The 18,736-nt window shown below is 42.6% G+C and overlaps 1 protein-coding gene across 1 annotated transcript; it reads left to right on the top strand.

The window, feature by feature from the left end:
- The first annotated feature begins 1,099 nt into the window (after nt 1-1,099).
- Nucleotides 1,100-18,655, top strand: PDIA6 (protein disulfide isomerase family A member 6). Its single transcript, XM_021525403.2, has 13 exons — nt 1,100-1,182; nt 4,086-4,227; nt 5,044-5,101; nt 5,733-5,859; nt 6,353-6,459; nt 7,794-7,927; nt 8,331-8,445; nt 9,341-9,481; nt 10,647-10,731; nt 10,822-10,894; nt 11,902-12,060; nt 17,365-17,461; nt 18,181-18,655. The coding sequence occupies exons 1-13, from the start codon at nt 1,149-1,151 to the stop codon at nt 18,247-18,249; spliced, it is 1,341 nt and encodes a 446-aa protein (XP_021381078.1). The 5' UTR covers nt 1,100-1,148; the 3' UTR covers nt 18,250-18,655.
- Nucleotides 18,656-18,736: the final 81 nt, after the last annotated feature.

Here is an 18,736-nt window from a genome sequence, read left to right as displayed (position 1 = left end):
CATTCTGATTAAAATGTTTATTCCATGTATTTCTGTGTCCTTGTTTCTGGAAAAACTTGAGATTGAAAACGGCTACCTGTTCTTACCATGCTAACAATTTCATTCTCTCAAAAAACAGGTCTGAAACTTACTGAAAAGTGCTATTTGTGAGCATGAGGCGGTGGGGATGTGGATTGAGATAAAACTTAGACTGCTTCAGAACCAACTGCTGAAAAAGATCTATTTCAATGGTACGTTAAATTCAGCTACTATTACTACAATTCACAGTTCACTTAAACCCTAGTTCTGCAAAAGTCTTTGTCTGGACCTGTGTCCAATATACAGCCCCAAACCCTAGGGTCTATCTGCAATGTGCAGTCTTTGTGGGGGTTGGGGGCAGAATTGCAGCTTTTCGAATCAGTTGTTTCCAATGTTTTTTAACTGGGATGCTGATATTTCATACTGAAGAGCCACCTACATGCTGTGATGCTGGACTCAAAACTTTCCAAGCATTCTGTCGGATACAGGCAGCTTACTCGCGGTTTAACAGCCCTTCTGTCAGCATGCATCAGTCCCCTCCCCATGCTCGTATTTCCCCAGACTGCAGGAGACTCAGCCAAGCTAATTTCCACAGCCGAGCTTGCGACTTCAAAATCTTTTTTTTTCAGCTCTAGATCCCTGCCTTGGTTTTCACGGAGGCTGTAGCGAAGCAGCTCTGCCACCCAACAGGATAAATCCCTGGCCTGCCTTCCTTCTCCCTGAAGGCCTGCGCGGGTTCTGGCCCAGGCCCGGGCACCCGCCAGCGCTGAGGCGGGAGCGGCTGGGGGCGCTCTGAATACGGCAAGACCCGGGGAAACTGCCGGAAGCAGACTGAGGGAGCTTTTCCCAGAGCACCGGGGCTGACCACGGTCATGCCCCGAGCAGCTCCGAGACTCCAATCCCTACCCAGCAACAGAAGCTGCCGCCGCCGCCACCCTCCATCTCCGCCCCTCAGCGCCTCCCCCGCCCCCCGCGCGCCGCAGCCGCTGGCGCGGCCGTTCCCCATTGGCTGCGGCGCTGCCCGGGCGCCGGCGCGGCCAATGCGCGGCGGCCACGGCGGGGCGCGCGGCGCGAGCGGGGCGGGGCGCGTAGGCCGTGGCAGCGGCGGCGGCCGAGGGCGCGCGGCAGCCATGGGGGTGCGCGGCGCGGGCCGGCTGTGGTGGGGTAGGAGCCGTGAGGGCCTGGGGGGCGGCGGGACGCGGCTTCCCTTTCCCCAGCTTCCCTTTCCCCAGCTTCCCTTTCCCCAGCTTCCCTTTCCCCAGCTTCGCGGGCTCCGTCGCGGCGGGAGGGAGGGGGGCCCGAGGCCGTGCGGCCGCTCCGCGGGGCGGCGGGCGGAGCGGAAAGCCTCCTACAAGGGGGTTGTAGCCAGGTGGGGATCGGCCTCTTCTCCCAGACAGCTTGCAGTAGGATTAGAGGATATAGCCTTATGCTGCGCCAGAGAAGGTTTAGATTGGACGTTGGGACGAATTTCCTCACACATAGGGTGATCAGCTATTAAAACAGGCAGCCCGGGCCGGTGGTGGAGTCGCCGTCTGTATATTTGTTTAAGGAAGGACTGGGCGCGACACTCGGTGCCGCGGTGTGTTTGGGGTGATCGTTGTGGGCTGGGTGTGATCTCGGGGTGCTGTCCCAGCCCCGCTGGTTCTGCGGGGGCAGGCTCGCCGCCGCGGTCCGGCTGTGGCCGGTCTGTGCCGCGGGGGCGGGCAGCGCTCGCTGGGGCGGCGGAGCGCGCCTAGAGACAGCCTAAAGACCCAGCAGAAAGAGAAAAGAAAAGAAAGCTAGGGTTATCTCTCACCCTAATCTAAAACTTTCTTTGATTTGAGCGAGCAGCGGTGTTGTGCGTGCCTGGCTGCCCTGCCTTGTGGTCTGGTGCTTTGAGGGCAGCAAGAGCAATGACCGCGGTCAGGCGGAGTCGTCCGAGGGGGGCTGGTGTTCCCCTGCCCCTGCTGCCGCCTTTGTGCCGCAGGAATCGGTGAACGATTCCTACTCGGCCCTCGGATGGGAACGCCGAAGGTGCCGGGAGCTCTGCCCCAGGCTGTGGCTCGCCCAGCGCAGGTGTGCGGGATGTGTGGGCACACCGAGCACCGCTGCAGGAGGGGGTAATTGTGAGAGGAAGTTCACAGGATCATTATCATCCTCCCGTGACAGAAGCTTTTTTTTTTGTAATAAATCTCATCTTTGTGGTTCGGTTAGGACTATTAAGCCAGCATGGAGCTGCTTTAGCTGGTTTATTGATGCTTCTGTCTGTGTGATTTGCTTACATTAGAAAACAGCTTTTGAAGTCAGATTATCTATTTCTTTTTTCCTTAATAACAAGGACAGATTTGCATTTATATGGCTTGATGCTTGTTTTCTTTACTAAAGTTGAATTAAACCTTGAATGTTTCACTGTAGAAAGGAAAGTTATGCCACCAGTTCATGACTCATAGTTTAAAAAAATGATGCAGTGATGGGGGACTAAGAGAATTTCACCATGTACTTTCTTTTGTGAGTTCTCTTTAGCAGGCGTATTTAATAAGGTAGAACTTCTCTCTTTCAAGGGACGGAAGTGGCTGAGTGAATTCTGTCTTCTGAAAGTATTCACCTAAAAGGTGAAGCAAGAATATGCTGATTTCAATTTAATGGTCACATTCTGTCTAGAAGAGTTTTTTTTTTCCTTGAGAGTGACTGTAACGTTCAAGAAGCTTTTTCCATCGTTTTTTTCTTGCTCTACCCCAGCAGTAGCTCCTACTGTAGGCATTATAACATGCTGTGGAAGCTCTACAGATTACCTTGGAAGTCAGTTTTTCAGTGCTCATGAAGTGCTGCTTATGTATGGGTATATTGAAGAGACAGAGCCAATCTAACACATACATCTGGTGGTGGAAATTCATTTTGATCACCCCAGAAGAAAAGGGCTGGGTCCTTGTGCTAGAAGAAACCATTGGGATGGAGTAGTGGTGCAGTAGAGAGGGGACTGGTTTATAGTGTGGCAATTCAGTTCTGATCTCTGCTTGAGTAACATGGAAGATGTTACTTCTGCCAGCTTCACTCTCACGCAGAATAGGGGTGATGGAACTGGCTTTTGGGGCTGATCAAGCATAGGTGATGCTGTGCAGTCTCTATACCATTGTGCTGTAGAGTTTCTGCATCATTGACCTGTTTTTCTCTCATGTTGAGTCTTGAGAGAGAATCTGCAGCTTCCCATTCAAGTTAACCACTTGCAGCAAAGCTTTTTTATGTCTGGTTCTAACTTGAGTGTCTGAGCTCTTATTCTCTCCAGTCTTTAGTGGATTACAAAAAGTCTTTTGCTGGGTGGATTTTGTTACAGAAATGCTTGTCATCTCTCAATCTCCCTGACTAGGTAGAAGGATTATGAGGTTTTATGTACAAAGTATCAAGAAATAATAAGTTCCAGAAATAATCAGAAGTACAAAACCATAAGAGAATGCAATTTCTTTCTAGCTTTTAATGTTATTTTTTTAGCATTTTCAGGGTGCTTGAGTTGTTAACAAGAGATTAGCTGTTGTTGTCCAGATCTGTTCCTAAAGACATAAATCAATGGTAGACTAAGATGCTCACTAGCAGGAACAATGCACTACCAGTGCATCAAGTGCTGGTCCTAGAATCACTGTAACTGTGCCAAGCCTGGTTGGGACAATCCTGCTTGACGTGATCCTATAAAAGATGTATTTGAGTGCTGCTATGCAAGAGGTTTGAACAACTGGCTTAGGAGCTTGTGTAAGAACTGAAAGAATACATAGCTGATGGTGGGGATCCTTGCAGAAGTTCTGGTGGTCTGGTGCCAGCAGGAGTTAGGGTAAGAGCTTTGACACAAGTCTCTCTGCAGAGCCATAGCAGGAATGGTGTAACTCCAGCTAGCTTTAGGCACAGACCCTGTTTTACATGATCCTATGGAATCATGTTTTAACTGAGGAGGGAGAGCATCTATCTTGCCTTAACTTCCTTTTTTTATCCGGATTAACTGGAATCCCTTCCCACCACTGCTGATTTGCAAAGAGTGGGCAACTTAAAGGAGAGTCTTAAATGTTCAACAGGACTGCTGATGTCTTTGCTTGTCGTTGTAGGCACGGTGAGCTGCACTTTGTTCCTGGCAGTTAATGGTTTGTATTCGGCCAGTGATGATGTGATAGAGCTCACACCAACTAACTTCAACAAAGAGGTCATTCAGAGTGACAGCCTGTGGCTGGTGGAGTTCTATGCCCCATGGTAAGAGCTGCAGCTGTGTACTTGCTTGCTTGTATGACAGAGAAGCAGCACAGGAATCTGCTGCTGATAGCCCAAGTTTTCATTCAATTGTTGGAGCACAGTTGTCAGTTTGATGGCCTCATGACTAGCAAAATAAATGTACTTGGGATTCCTATTTTCATGAGGGAAAAAGACAGGAATTGGCATAGGTTTTGCTACCAAGCTCTATTTGCAAACTTGAAATACCATTTTTCTACTTGATTTATTCTGGTTAAATTAGTATTAAAAATGACTGATTAAAGTGCAGTAGGTAAGTAAGAAAGTCTCTCACTTCTATGTTTCTGAGCCTAATTCTGATGTGAAAGCACAGATCTGAATTCACACTTAAAACTTCCAATTTCCATTTAACAATACTGCCTTTTGCGTCTTAATTTAGAATCCCTCTTTGTCTTCTTTCTGCTCAGGTCCAGACTATGGAGTCTCTATTCCATTTAAATTCTGGTGATATATATATTCCATCTTTGTACAAATCCTCTGAGATATTGCCATCCAAAGCTCCACATTCTGGAGAAAATGGCCTTTTGTTGAGACAGCTTGACTCTGGACCGAGAGGTTTAGGGGAAGCCTTGCTGTGTCTTCTAGTGTTGCTGTAGTCTATATAATGTGGAGGTTTTTCTTCAGAAGCCTGCATGATGGATGGTATGATCTTGTGGCACAGGCTCTTTTCTTCATGAGTAAATCCTCAGTCTGCTATGGTTTGCTGTAAGTGACTGTGAAATATTGTCACATGTGAATGGCATTTATGGTTTTTGTTTATTTGTTTGTTTTTTCTAAAAGGTGTGGTCATTGTCAAAGGCTAACTCCTGAGTGGAAGAAAGCAGCAACAGCTTTAAAAGTAAGTTTAGCCTTTCAAATGTGCTTGTGGAATTGTATTGAAGAGAGTTTGGCTGTTGGATATCTGGCTTGGGAATATGGAGAGGTTTGGTCCTTAAAACCATTATCACTTTAATCATACTTGTCTAGCCAGAAAAGTTTTATTCAGGCACCTGAAAACTCAGAATTTTTGTTTGATTTGGTTTGTTGTATCCTTTTTAAAAGAAGCCATTGAATTGTAGAGGAAAAAAGGCAGTGCTGTCCCTGTGAATTCCCATTACTATTCTCTAGGACTGAAAACAGCTTTGTAAGCCATTGGTGTTGACTAATTTTTTAATTACAGAAAAATTAGTCATGGTGTGATTTGCTGAACTCTCGACTATGTGAAATACATATATTCTCCTCCTTAGAAAACCAAACAAAAAACCCCAACTAAATAATAGCTCAAACAATTTAAAATTTATTTTGTCATGCTGAAGAAAGAAGTGGACATTATAGTATTCTGTAGTTTAATGCTTGTGGGGTAAAATACCTCTCTTCTGTTGCTATTTAACTGTCCCTCTCTCTTCCCCCCTTCCCTTGTGCCCCCAACAGGGAAAAGGTGTTAAATTGCTGTAGAAGTCTTGGTGTCATTTTTTGGTTTGTTTCTGCAGGGTGTAGTGAAAGTGGGTGCAGTAGATGCAGATAAACATCAGTCCTTGGGTGGACAATATGGAGTCAGAGGGTTTCCAACTATCAAGATATTTGGAGCCAACAAAAACAAAGCAGAGGATTATCAGGGTAAATGTGACAAATTTTTAGGTGTTGCATGCCTAAAACCTTCCCTGAATGCAGTAATCATGGTAGCTGTTAATGCTGTGTGAGTGGATTTTCCATCCTGTCTAGTGCTTGTAGTAATGGAGAGACAGATGGGTGGGAGTGGTTTGACCAAATTGTGTATATCTTAGCATTGTCTAATAGTCTCACCCGCAGTTCATAGTTGTTGGGAGGTTGATAGGGCGTTTCAAGGAATTACTCCTTTCTTCCTGTTTATTTGGAGCTTGCCATAGAGTCTTCCTCATAAGAAAAGCCAGGTAATGAAAAGATGTAGTGAAGTCTGTCTTGCTGCTCGTGTTTAAGTCAGATGTCCCACCACTAGTACCTTATTACTCATAACCCAGTCCTGCTTCTCCTGAAAGATCATTAGGGTGAGGGAGGATTTAGTTTATAATTAAGTTAGGAGCATACCTTAAACTGGCCTTTTGGTTTGATCACTTACTTTCCTGCACTGCAGGTGGCAGGACAAGTGATGCTATAGTTGATGCTGCTCTAAGTGCTCTTCGGACCCTGGTGAAAGAACGTCTTAGTGGCAGAAGTGGAGGATACAGCTCTGGAAAACAGGTATTTGAGGGAATGTGTGTTTGCTTTTCAGCTGGAGATTGTCTTGTATAGGAGATCAAAGCTCCCAACTCAGTCATAGAATTGGAAGAGATCTCTGTAGTTTTATCTAGAGCAGCTCCATCTGGAGCAGATTGGTCAGGGCTGTGTCCCCTAAAGTTGTATCTTCAAGAACTGAGACTCCAAATGGACTGTATTCTTTGGGCTACCTGTTCCAGTGTTTGACCATGTTCACATAGTTATGTTTTAGGTTATAGAATCATAGAATGGTATTTCCTATATTTCAGTTAAGTCCCTTTTGTCTCTTGTTGCAGCAAAGAGCCTGCCTTTATTTTCTGTACTCTCCTGCACACTCTCATCACATGTCAGATGCTCAAAGCCCTTAACCAGCTCTGACCATTGGCTGGACTTGCTCCAGTGTGTGCATGCCTGTTCTGTGGGGGAGCCTAGAACTAGACTCTGCACTCCAGGTGTTTCACATTGTACTGAGCAGAAGATTGCCTCCTCAGACCTTCTGGCAACTCTACCTGGAGTTGCTGAGGCTGTTGACCACCTTTGCCACAGGATTGCAGTGCTGACTCATGTCCAATTTGTCCACCAGGACATTGGTGTTCCTCTTTGAAAAGTTGCTTTCCAGCTAGTCAGTTCTCAGTGCCTTCTGGTGTATATGAGGCTGTCACTTTCCAAGTGCATCTCCCTTTGAACAGGGGTTCCTGTTAGCCCCATTCTCCAAATGGTTCAGGTACTGTTTTTCCTAGTCTAAATTAGACAGATTAAGTTTTTTTTTCAGCTTGGTAGGGTTTTTCTGAAGTTGGCTTGCTGGATTTCTTTCTGAAGGTAAATTGAACCAGCTTCCAGCTCCTACTACTATTTCTAAGTCGCTGTGCAAGTATTCTGACATCCTCAGGGTGGCCACATAGAAGACCTGGGTGGACTGTACCCTGTAGTGTATATCACACTCCCATATGTTTGTTTTGCCTGGAAACCAGGACTTGGTTCCAGATGGAGGTGGGGGTTGGAGAGCACTTTATTCATGGACAGATCAGTGCATGAAGAATTGAAAAAGTGTTCCCATGTCTTCTTGGTAGTCAGTTTGACCCTGTTTCTCTTTTCATGAGAAGGTTCATTTGCTGTGTCTTGAAAATACTGTGGGGAGTAGGCTGTGTATACTGTCAGTTCTAAAAAGGGAAAGTTAATGTTGTATGACCTAACACTGCCTGTTTTGTATCTTGCTCAAATAAAGATGGTTTGGTTCAATGTGACATACACGGGAGTTGGCCTGTGTGGGAGACAAGTTTTGGTAACTTCTTATGTGAAGGTCTGTTTGTTTCTTACAGAGCCGGGAGAGTGGAGGTGGAGATAAGAAGGATGTGATTGAGCTGACAGATGACAGCTTTGATAAGAATGTCATAAATAGTGACGATGTGTGGATGGTGGAGTTTTATGCCCCATGGTGTGGGCACTGCAAAAAGTAAATGAGGTTTTACTTTAACAATTCAGTTCCTGTTAGTGCCTGTTTTGTGTAATACCCTTAATCCCCTAAAAGAGACCTTGCATCTCTGGTACACCAGAAGTGATTTTTTTTGTAAGGTGATCTAACAAAAATTTGTGGGCTTCTGCTAAGGGCCCCTTGATGCTGCTCTGGCTGCACTCCTCCTTAGCTGTAAAATTCCCAGTTACAAGTAGAAATAAGATCTGGAACTTACAGTAAACTTTTCATTCCTTCAAATAAAGGACATCAGTCTTGTTTGAATAACCCTCTTACCTGTCATTCTCAGCAAGAGACTTTTCCTTGAGTAAAACATGCTACACAATATTGAAGTGTGGTATACCTTTGCTAGATCTGAGAGTGCTTAGGGTACTTTGTTTTTCAGCCTGGAGCCAGAATGGGCAGCTGCTGCCACTGAGGTGAAGGAGCAAACAAAAGGAAAAGTAAAGCTGGCTGCAGTAGATGCAACAGTCAATCAGATGCTGGCAAGCCGATACGGGGTGAGTGTGCTCTGCAGTGGTCACAATTTCCTTTCCATTTCTACCAAATCAGATTTCTCTTCAATCCTTACTGAGCTGTTCCTTAATCTGGTACTACTTAAATGGTTTGTGCCAAAAGTAAGTGACACATTCAGTTTGTTTCCCACAAATAATTAATGAATGTCAATAACAACAGAAATAAATGGAGAAAGAGGAAAATAATTATTCTGGATGTTGCTGAGGAGAATGGCTATTTATTTCCATAACATTGTATACTTTTATCATCTGGAGTGAGAGGTCTCTTTCTTCAGACTGTAGGCTGGTTGGGCATCTCTGGAACCCTTGGAGCCAGTTATCAGGGATCACTCTGACAATATCAGTTGCTCACCAAAAGAGAATGGATACTCTTGAATTTTTAGTATAATCCACAGATCTTACAGCATGCTGCATAGTTTCCCTCTAAGTGCACATGGCTGACAGCGTAGAGGGAACACTGAGAAAGATTTGCTGGAAGTGTAGCAGAAGGAGCTTAAGGTCCAATTACTGCCATGTAGACCCAGTGCTGTCCATCCCCAGAAAAATCAGGAAATTATCGTTTAATAAATATCAAGGGTAAAGATAGTCCTCCCAGTGCTTAAACCTGCAGTGCTTGGTGCATCTAAATTGAGATAAAACCATTGCTGATTCATCAGGCCAAAACCCTGAACAGCATTTTAGTGTATGCTCACCTTGTTTTGAATTGTTGCAAAGGTAGGAAGCTATAAAATTCGAATGTAGTCAGAACATGTGAGACTTCATACACGAAGGTGTTGAATCTCCTCCCTTGCTCTTAGTCTAGAGGACATCAGACAAGCAGATAATTTCCACCATAAATATTCAAGTTTATTTGAGCTGATGGTTTAAACTTGTCTTGCAGATTCGTGGATTTCCCACCATTAAAATCTTCCAGAAAGGAGAAGACCCTGTTGATTATGATGGTGGGAGAACTAGATCTGATATCATTGCTCGTGCTCTGGACCTGTTTTCTGATAATGCACCACCACCTGAGCTCCTGGAGGTACCTATACATCATTTTCTCAAATTTCTTTTCCATCATATGGCAGCAGTTTTTAGTGGTCGATATGAACTCTAATAAAACTGCCTAAGTGTGGTGCTTCTGCACTGTTTTGCCCCAGAAAGTAAAGGATGACAAGCTTTGAGTAACAAAAAGCTGAATGTTCATTTCTACAGTCAATTTGTTGTTGTTTGGAAGATGATCAGGACTAATACAGTGAAGGCATTACTAGGATGGTGCCAGGATGTCTGAATCTGCTTTTGAGGAATGAGTGAAAAAGTTGAGTTCTGTTCCCCATCTCTTCTCTTACAATAAGAGGGCAGGGCCTTGTTATTTGCAAGCTGTCCATTAGGAGATGTATGATGAGTAGTTTTGCTTGTTGTCCGAAAAACTCCACCCTCTGTCAGGCAGCTTTTTTTTTCAGTTTGCCGTTGGTAGGTTTGAAATGGTGATCACTTATCTCCAAAGTGAGGTGCACAGAAGATAGTCAATTGAGATGCAGGAAGGAAAAAACAAAAAAATATCAGTACTATTAATAAAGATATTTTTATATGGTACTTACTTAATCTTTCTTATCATTCTAAATTTTTTGGTTTGTATGCTTTCTAATATTAATACATCAATTCACGTTGATGTACGTGTATACACGTGTAATTGATTTATATATATCAGAGGCTCATGCTTAGGATGCACAAAGGCTGGAGACCATTGTTATAGGTCACTGGATCAATTCCTTTTTGGGACAGATCCCACAAAACCAGTGCTGCTATTACTGTTGCTTGAACATCCTCATCCACAGCAAAGTCTGCCTCTGCTGGTTCTCCTTATGCTCGCAGGCATTCTCATGGGCCTGGGGGTGCTCTTCCAGCCTTGGGCAAGAACAGTGATTTTGAGCAAGAAGTGGTATTTGACTGTGCCTTCTGTAAACCTAATTTGGTAGTGCAGTTTCTTGTTTCTGCAAGTCTCAACAGAAGACTTCGTGAACTCCTGGTAAATTACTATTGTACTGGAGGACCAGTGAAGTAGAAGAGACTTGTAAGCTTTTGTGTCGAGTTGTTTTAATGCTTACTGCCTTGTAGGATGGAGTTATTAGGCTGTTGGAGGGAAGTACAGTCACAACTGAAGAACCAGATTTTACTGTAATTGACTTTGTGCTGCTTTCTTTTAGATAATTAGTGAGGATGTTCTGAAAAGTACCTGTGATGCTCATCAGCTCTGCATCATTTCTGTCCTGCCTCATATTCTTGACACAGGTATACATACAAATAAGCAGACTTGTGTATGAATTTGTCGCTTAAAGCAGCAGTTGTGTTTTTACTTGTCCAATTCTGTTTAACAAACAGGAGCTTCAGGCAGAAATTCTTACCTGGATGTCATGTTAAAAATGGCTGAAAAATACAAAAAGAAAATGTGGGGGTAAGTGTTACTGTCCACTGGTCATCTTGGACAACATGTGAGCATTTCCGGGGGTAAATGGGATAAAAATAATATGAAACTTGTTTAGGCTACAGAAAGAGTTGTTCCTTGTTCAGGGTAGCATATCTTGTATTTCACTAATTAGTGGAGAAGGGAATGCTGTGACTTTAAAATAGCTCTTTTTTTTTTTATTTCATTCACCTCTTGAATTCTGCATTTACAAGTGATATCTAAGCATTAAGGTGATTAAGCATCTTTTACTCTTGTCCTGAATACTCAGGTATTTTAGGGAGGTTTCTTTTACCATCTTCTGTTGGTTAGTGAGTGTGCCAGTGTGACTTTTGAATTCTAAAAGAAACAAGTAACTTGCAGTTTATTAACATGTTTCATGCTCTCAAAGAAACAGGCCAGCAGGCTATGCCTGTACTCCTCCTTTTCTTAGGTGCAGGTTAGGATCTCTGGGATTTCTCAGGAAAGTGAGAGATATTCTGTCACACTGACTGCTCTGAAGAGGAGCAAAATGGCATGAAAGCCTGGGGAAAATGCTGAGATTGGCTCATTCCAGAGTTTCCTCAGGGATCTTGCTAAGATGAGAGGAACTGAGACTGAGTGTCCTTAGCTAGAAATCCTCCATATTGATATTTGGACAGGACTTGGTAATCTTTAGTTCTGTGATTTGGATACTTTTAAACCTTCCCCTTAATACCAGCTCAAGTGTAGCTGTGTGTTCACTTACTAATATAGTTCTTCCCCTGCATTGTGTTTAATGGCTGTTCTTATCCAGCTTTTGGTGGTTGTGGGTTGGGGCTGGCCTAGAGGTGCTGCTGAGAGGGAGCATTCTTCTGTTGCAAGGTTCAGGATCAGGACTTTCCTTTACCCTGCTGACTTTGAAAGTGTCAAAGGTAATATAAAGCCCTACTTGAACTCTGCAGCATTGCAGGATAGGTGATTTGAAAATTACTGTGATGTCTATCCTTATTAATTTTCTATTTCATCTTTTCCTCAAGGTGGCTGTGGACAGAAGCAGGTGCTCAATCAGATCTTGAGAGCTCTCTGGGGATTGGAGGCTTTGGGTATCCAGCAATGGCAGCTGTTAATGCTCGGAAGATGAAATTTGCCCTTCTGAAAGGATCATTCAGTGAGCAAGGGATTAATGAGTTTCTCAGGTATGAAATCTTTAAGTGACTTAAATCTTTCTGTATCTAGGGCTGTGACTCTTTAGACTACAAGAAGCCTCTCATGCATCACACAAGACTTGCATGGTTAAGAGCATTAAGATGTGAATTCTGTGGAGTCAGGGAATGGTTTCAATGGTGATTGCAATAAAGCAGTCATTACCTTTTTGTGGTGTGCAGGATTAAGTTGGCTGTTTAGACGTAGGTAGTTTTAGTACAATACTTGAAAATAGAAGTAGACTTCAATGTTGAAAAATTCTATTTCTCTGGTAACTTAAGAAATAACTTAATAATGAAGTCCATTTAATTCAGATGGTACATTCTGACCAGTCATTAGCAATGTGAAAGTCCCCATTTTGGGAATCATAATGGGTGCTGTTGAAGTTTTTGAAATTGTATATGTTGCTGTTCATCTTTCTGATTCAACTTGATGCTGTCTTCCCCCTCCCACCTTTCCATCCTCCTGGTAAACAGATACTTGATAAATGGACTGGGAGAGTTGAAACAATCTATCCAAAAGGTCAATACTTACTGCTCAGCGCAAGTCCTGTGCAGCTGCCTCTTGTGTTGCTACGCAAGAGCCATTGCTGAGAAAAATGGAATAGGGAAAGGAAATGGAGAGGATGACAGAAGGTAGCAGCAGCACTGAAACAGAGCAGCTAAACTTAAACTGTTATTTTAGTGTGGTCAAAGTGGAGTGGCAACTCTACTTCTACATTGTCCTGGTTTAGGGCACATTTGGGAAAAAAAATCCCAAAGGGGTTCTTTTACAAAGTAAATTTAAGCAGCCCCTCCCCCAACTCATTTGGGAAAAGATTTCCTTGGAGAAAAATAGAAAAAAGCCTGTTTATTTAACAGGCAAACCATTTACCAGTACAAAAAAAATGAACAACATTAAACAATAAAACCTCTTGCTCTGAAGAGATGACTGACTTAGAAAGTCACTTCTGTGGGTTGCAGCTGGGCTTGCTCAGTCTCATATTAGTCCCTCTGGCGCTGGAAATGCCAGACTAGACTAACAAGACTGCTGGAAACTACCTTGAAAGCATTGGGTGTGGGGAATCTTTCAAAAATTGAGAGCAACATCTAACAAAGTACATCTAGTTAGTTAATACCTGTTAACTAACTAGTTAACAAGTGACATCAGAAGTCACTATTAAGTCCTTTTCCCTGAAGGACTTCCATGGTCTAAGAAAATATTACACCCAACGACCTGATGAACCTATAATTAGTTGGTTAGTCCATCTTTGGGATGCTGCAGGTGAGGCTACAATTCTAGACAGTAATAAAATGAGGCATTTAGAATCCCTATCACATGATCCAGGTATCAACCAAAAAATGATAAGGGGATGAACCCTCACAGTATCTGGGCACGGGTCCTAGGAAGTGTGACACAAATCTTTGTGTGTTCAGACGATCTCTATACGCAGCAAGCCCAGTGGAAGACCATAAAACAAGGGATTCAACAATTAAAAAAAATAACAGTAGCAGAAATTGTCTTCTCAAGTGACCTAAACACTAAATCCAGACTTAGTACCTTATACATTTGTGATACGGCAAAAACTTAAATTACTTGGGCCATAAAAATACATTTCTGCTTTAGCAATAATGAAGCGAGATGACAGAGAGGAGACCATGCTTAGTATGGCAAAGAAGCTCTGAGCACATGCAGATGCTGTGCATGGCCCAACACATGCAAGAATCAGAGCTGTAGAGACATGTCTGCAAAAATTAAAAAATAGGAGGAGAATCACAAGAAACTCAAGGAAGAAATCAGAGAAGAAATGAAAGAGGGCTTTCTCCACATCTCAGCAGTAGGGATTAAAAACTCTGGTACCAAATGCAAACATCCCTCAGGCAAAGAAAGTACACCCCACAAGCTGAGCTGTGGTTCTTCCTTTCTATAGAGAAAACTTGAAGAGATAAGATAGAAAACCTACTGCTGCTCTGGCTCTGGTGCTTAAATTAAAAAACAACAGGACTCGGGAAGTTCCACCAAAAAAAGCAGCTCCAGTAGCTGAACTGACAGGTATGATGATGATGATGACATGTTCAATCCCCTTAAAAGCACCTCCAGAACATATGCCCAGGGAAAGAAGAATTACCAGGCTTAGAAGTGCCCTGCCTTTAGCCAGGTAGAGACTAAGGAAAACCATATTTTTTTAGACTGTGTAGATTCATTACATTACATCAGAACCACAAAAATATAAAGTCTTAGTCAAGTCTTAATGCACATTAATCCCATCAAGACCTGTGGGAGCAGAATCTGTTTCTATTGCTAGCATGACAGAGGGCTCACAAGATTTTACTCTAATGAAAGCTGATGTAAACCTGACTAAAAATAAGTGAAAGAAATACCCTACTGTGACTTGCCCAGAAGCTCCATACATTTTAAGCATACACTTCCTCTGAAAAGAGTATTTCAAAGACCCAAAGAGACTCAGGTGGGTGTTTAAGATAGCAACTATAGAGACAGAAGTCATTAATTAATCACCTTGCTTAGACTATCAAAGAACCCATCTGCAGTAGGACTTCTGAAGGGGGAAGAGCAATGAGTACCAATTGCCACTTTGACAGTGTACTACCAACAATACAGAACAACTCAAGATACTGTGATTCCCATCCAGAAGATAATCCATGAGCTAGAGAGCCAAGGGGTGGTCAGCAAAACTCACTCACCCTTCAACAATCCCATTTAGCCTGTATGCAAATCTGAAAGAAAATAAAGATTGACAGTAGACTGTTGTGCCTTGAATAAAGTGACTCCACCACTAAGCACTGCTCTGCCAGACATGCTCAGAAAATTGCTTCAGAGTTTGGCCCATATCCTCTCAATCTCTACACCACTCAGGATGTTCCATGCCTGAGTCAACTTCTGGGCCAGGGGTCTCATCAGCTCCTGTGGACATCTCAGCCCTCATTCTAGACAAGCTACAGACCATATAAAGGAAGCTTACTAGATTAAATACTGGGACACTGGCATCTTTAACATGCTCGAAAAGTGACTTAACAGATTCAAAGGAGAAGAAGGAAAGAAAAGGCTGAAAAGCCTCATCTCCTGCTCCTCCTCTAACAAGCTGGATGCAATTACTAATAAACCTCCAAAACATGCTACTGGAACTAGGATGCAGGGTAGGATGAAGAAACTGTAAACCACACATACCTTGAACAGATTCCAGTACCTTTGTAAACTCCCTATAAATCATAATCACCAAGCCCAGCACAATGGCTATTCTAATCTATGCCCCTCTACTATAAATGGTACATGTTAGGGACAATACTGGAGCTATTTCCAGATAAGAAAATTAGCAGCAAGGTATTAAAACCTCAAAAAAGCCTAAGAACCAGAAACACATGAAGACCTCCACCCCAAGTTATGAACATGGCTACTGACTCCTTTATCCCAATACAGAATAAGTTCAACCAAAATGCAGTTCATACAGGTTTTTTCCATTTTCTCAAGCCCCATGCTCAGCAGCAAAATAATGTATGTGTCTTGGTTTAAGGTAAATTTGGGAGAAAACTTCAAAGGGGTTCTTTTAGAAAGCAAATTGAAGTAGCCCTTCCCCCAGCTGGTTTGGGAAAAGATTTCCTTGGAGAAAAATAGAAAAAAGCTGTTTATTTTGGCAAACTGTTTATTTTGTTAAACTGGCAAAGCATTTACCAGCACAAAAAAAAAAGAACAATATTTAACAATAAAACCTCTTGCTGCTCTGAAGAGATAACTAACTCAGAAAGTCCCCTTTATGGGTTGCAGTTCAGCTCACTCAGTCTGTTATCAGTCCCTCCTGCACAGAAATTCTGTGGCCCAGGCCTGGCCCAGTGGGCCACGGATGTGAGCTGCCAGTGCTGTTCCAGGTTTTCAGTCCAGAGCAGGTTTAAACAGTTCCAAGACAAAGAAAAACCACAGTCCAGGAAACTTCTCTGCCTTAAATAGCTAAAAACTAACTAAAAGCAAAGGAAAGGTCTCTCCCACCATCTGTCTGTTCTGCAGACAACACTGTTCATGAGAAGGATGTGGGGGAGTAAGTGCAGTTCCTGATAATAAACTCTGTGCTTCTTCTCTCTCTCCCATTCCTCTTGGAACCAGTTTTAAAGGTGCAAAACTTATTTATGGGCTAAACAGACAAATGGGGATACAGGCATTATAAAGTCACCTCAGGACATACATAAAGTACCAGCTGCTGTAAATTATGCAAAAGCCCTTGACACCTTACATTAGAAGTGTTATTTCCATGTCTGTCCTTGGAGAATGGCAGAGAACAGCCAGAATTGCAAAAACAAATGCAACAGCCTCTCCCCACCTTGCCATAAGAAGCACATTAATTGAATGCATTTCCTACTGAATTAATGAAATCAGTGCTACATTCTTACCTGTGAAAGTGATTAGACGTTCTTCTTAATGCCAAAAAAAAACATTCTTAGGGCATCAAGTTAAATTCAGGATATAGATGCAAGAAGAGAAATACCAGATGGTTTGCAGTGAAAGTGTCTGCTTTTGTCAGACATGGCAAATTTTCCTACTCTATAATGTCCATCTTAGTGAAGCCTATCCTGGATGAGGCTGGTGCTTACAGGACACAACAGCCAATTTAACAGCTTATATTGCATTAGGTAATTGGTTTGGTATTGTCTTATCATGCAGCACTACTTGCTGTTTCTTCCTGTGCTCAGCTATGCTGCCTAGACAAAGCAGTATAATCACAGCTGGTGTGACTGGCCATTCACTCAGCTGCTGTAGGCAGCTTCTGCAATCTCATAGGCAGTGTCAGTAGTGTTAATTACAAGTAAGGAAATTGGCACTGTGAAGGGCAGAAAAATTGTGAACTCCATTTGGGGAGGAATGCTAATTCAGTCTTACTTGCCTCTGAAAGATGCAAAGGGATTAACTCCTCAGGATTTTAATGCTGGGCTTTTTGAGCAAGCCTAACTAACAAGCTCAAGATAGAGTGTCTCAAACAAAGCTGGTTACCTTGTACCCTTTGGAAATCATGGAGGCGATCTCACTAAAGAAATCACTGTTAAAGAGGCCGCACTTATCTGTGATTTTTACACTGTTTGAATATGAAATAGTGTATTTAACAGATGTGTTTGAATCCAGTTGTAAACCTTCAATGCTGCTTTAAGGGCTCTGTCGTTTTCTGCTTCTTGAAGTTCTTGCATCCAGACAGTTTAGTTCTACTTAAAGAGATTAAATCTTGACCTTGTATTCATTTTATCTGAAGCAGGCTGTGTTCCAGATGGATAGAAGTTGGAGGAATTTCTTAAATTTAACTTCTACTTGTTTTTTCTCAGGGAACTCTCTGTTGGTCGTGGTTCTACAGCACCAGTGGGTGGTGGAGCTTTCCCCAAAATTCATTCAGTTGAACCTTGGGATGGCAAAGATGGTGAGGTAAGAGATACTCCATTTCTGAAAGTGCTCAGCAATTGTGTTCATAAGGGACAGGATAGAGTAACTAACAGCTGTCAGTGTGAAAGTTCCTGTTCTCAGAAGATTATGGCAAGCTGTGTTGATGGTTTCCCATTATCTTAATCCTGCCAGCAAACCAAATGATACATTGATCATCTGACATTGCAGACCAGATGTTCCTGCCTGTTTGGATGTGTGATCTGAAAGCTGGATCACTTGAGGCAGATATAATACCAGTGCTGACTAAGGAAGCTGGTAGTGCATGCATTCACGAGCCCAGTGTTGTGGAATTCTGAATATGCTGACCTTGCCATCAAGTTTTTAATGCCAGAAAACTTCTTAGGTAAAGCCTGTGTAATAAATAACATGGTAACCAAGTCTGCCTTCCTAAGATTCAACAAAACCAAAGTTACTGAAGTCCTTTGATCTACTTTAGATAGATAAAAACACTGAATATGGTAGTAGTTTTGTTACAAAGTTTTTGTATAGCCTTCATCTGGAGTATTTTGATTAGTAAAAAACAACCTCCTAGTCTAAACTCTGATCACTTGTCCTGTGCTTAGTGCACTTTGAGTTTTCTGAATGAAAGAGATGACAAGAGAGAGCTTTACTCTCAGGATGAAGTAAGAATCTTTTCAACTCGGGGTCTCCTGGCATTAAGCACTTCTAAACATGTACTCAAAACCTTCCCCTTTTAACAGCTTCCAGTTGAAGATGACATTGATCTCAGTGATGTGGATCTGGATGACTTGGGTAAAGATGAGCTGTGAGATCTTCAGGAAACTTCTTTTCTTGGGAGAGCCTGCGCAGCAGTTTGCAGCCTGGATCACAGTCAGACAGATATTTCAGTGGCCTTTTTTTGGAGAAGTAGCACATGACACATTGTGCTATTGGGTGCACTGCAGCAGTGGACTGTACGCATCTCAAGAAAACATTGCAGAAATTCTATGAATTGTCATAACCAGTAAACTTGATTGTATTCTGTGTAACAAATATTTTGAGGACAACATGGATATTTCTTTGGAACATCTTGGGTTTTATTTTGTTGATAATGTGCTGTTTGAGTGTTTACTGGAGGCTGTTAGTGTAACCAATTTTAACTGTAATTTTTTTCATGGAGGTGGAACCTGCTCAGCTTCTGTTTCAATTAAAGAATAAAATATTTTTTGACACACAGTGTTAGTCTTGTATAGAGTAAGAAAGGTGCACATAGTACAAGCAGTCCCATTTTGGACTCTTGAAAGTTAACTGTATAAT

Source organism: Lonchura striata, chromosome 3 (assembly GCF_046129695.1).
Source record: "Lonchura striata isolate bLonStr1 chromosome 3, bLonStr1.mat, whole genome shotgun sequence".
In the NCBI taxonomy this organism is placed as follows: domain Eukaryota; kingdom Metazoa; phylum Chordata; class Aves; order Passeriformes; family Estrildidae; genus Lonchura; species Lonchura striata.
Note: the sequence above shows the minus strand (reverse complement) of the source record. Positions and strands in the feature narration are given on the sequence as shown.

Coding starts and splice junctions, on each gene's coding strand:
- PDIA6 (XM_021525403.2), top strand. CDS start 1,149: ATGGGGGTGCGCGGCGCGGGCCGGCTGTGGTGGG. Junction 7,928..8,330: donor TGGTGTGGGCACTGCAAAAA/GTAAATGAGGTT, acceptor TTTGTTTTTCAG/CCTGGAGCCAGAATGGGCAG. Junction 9,482..10,646: donor CACCACCTGAGCTCCTGGAG/GTACCTATACAT, acceptor GCTTTCTTTTAG/ATAATTAGTGAGGATGTTCT.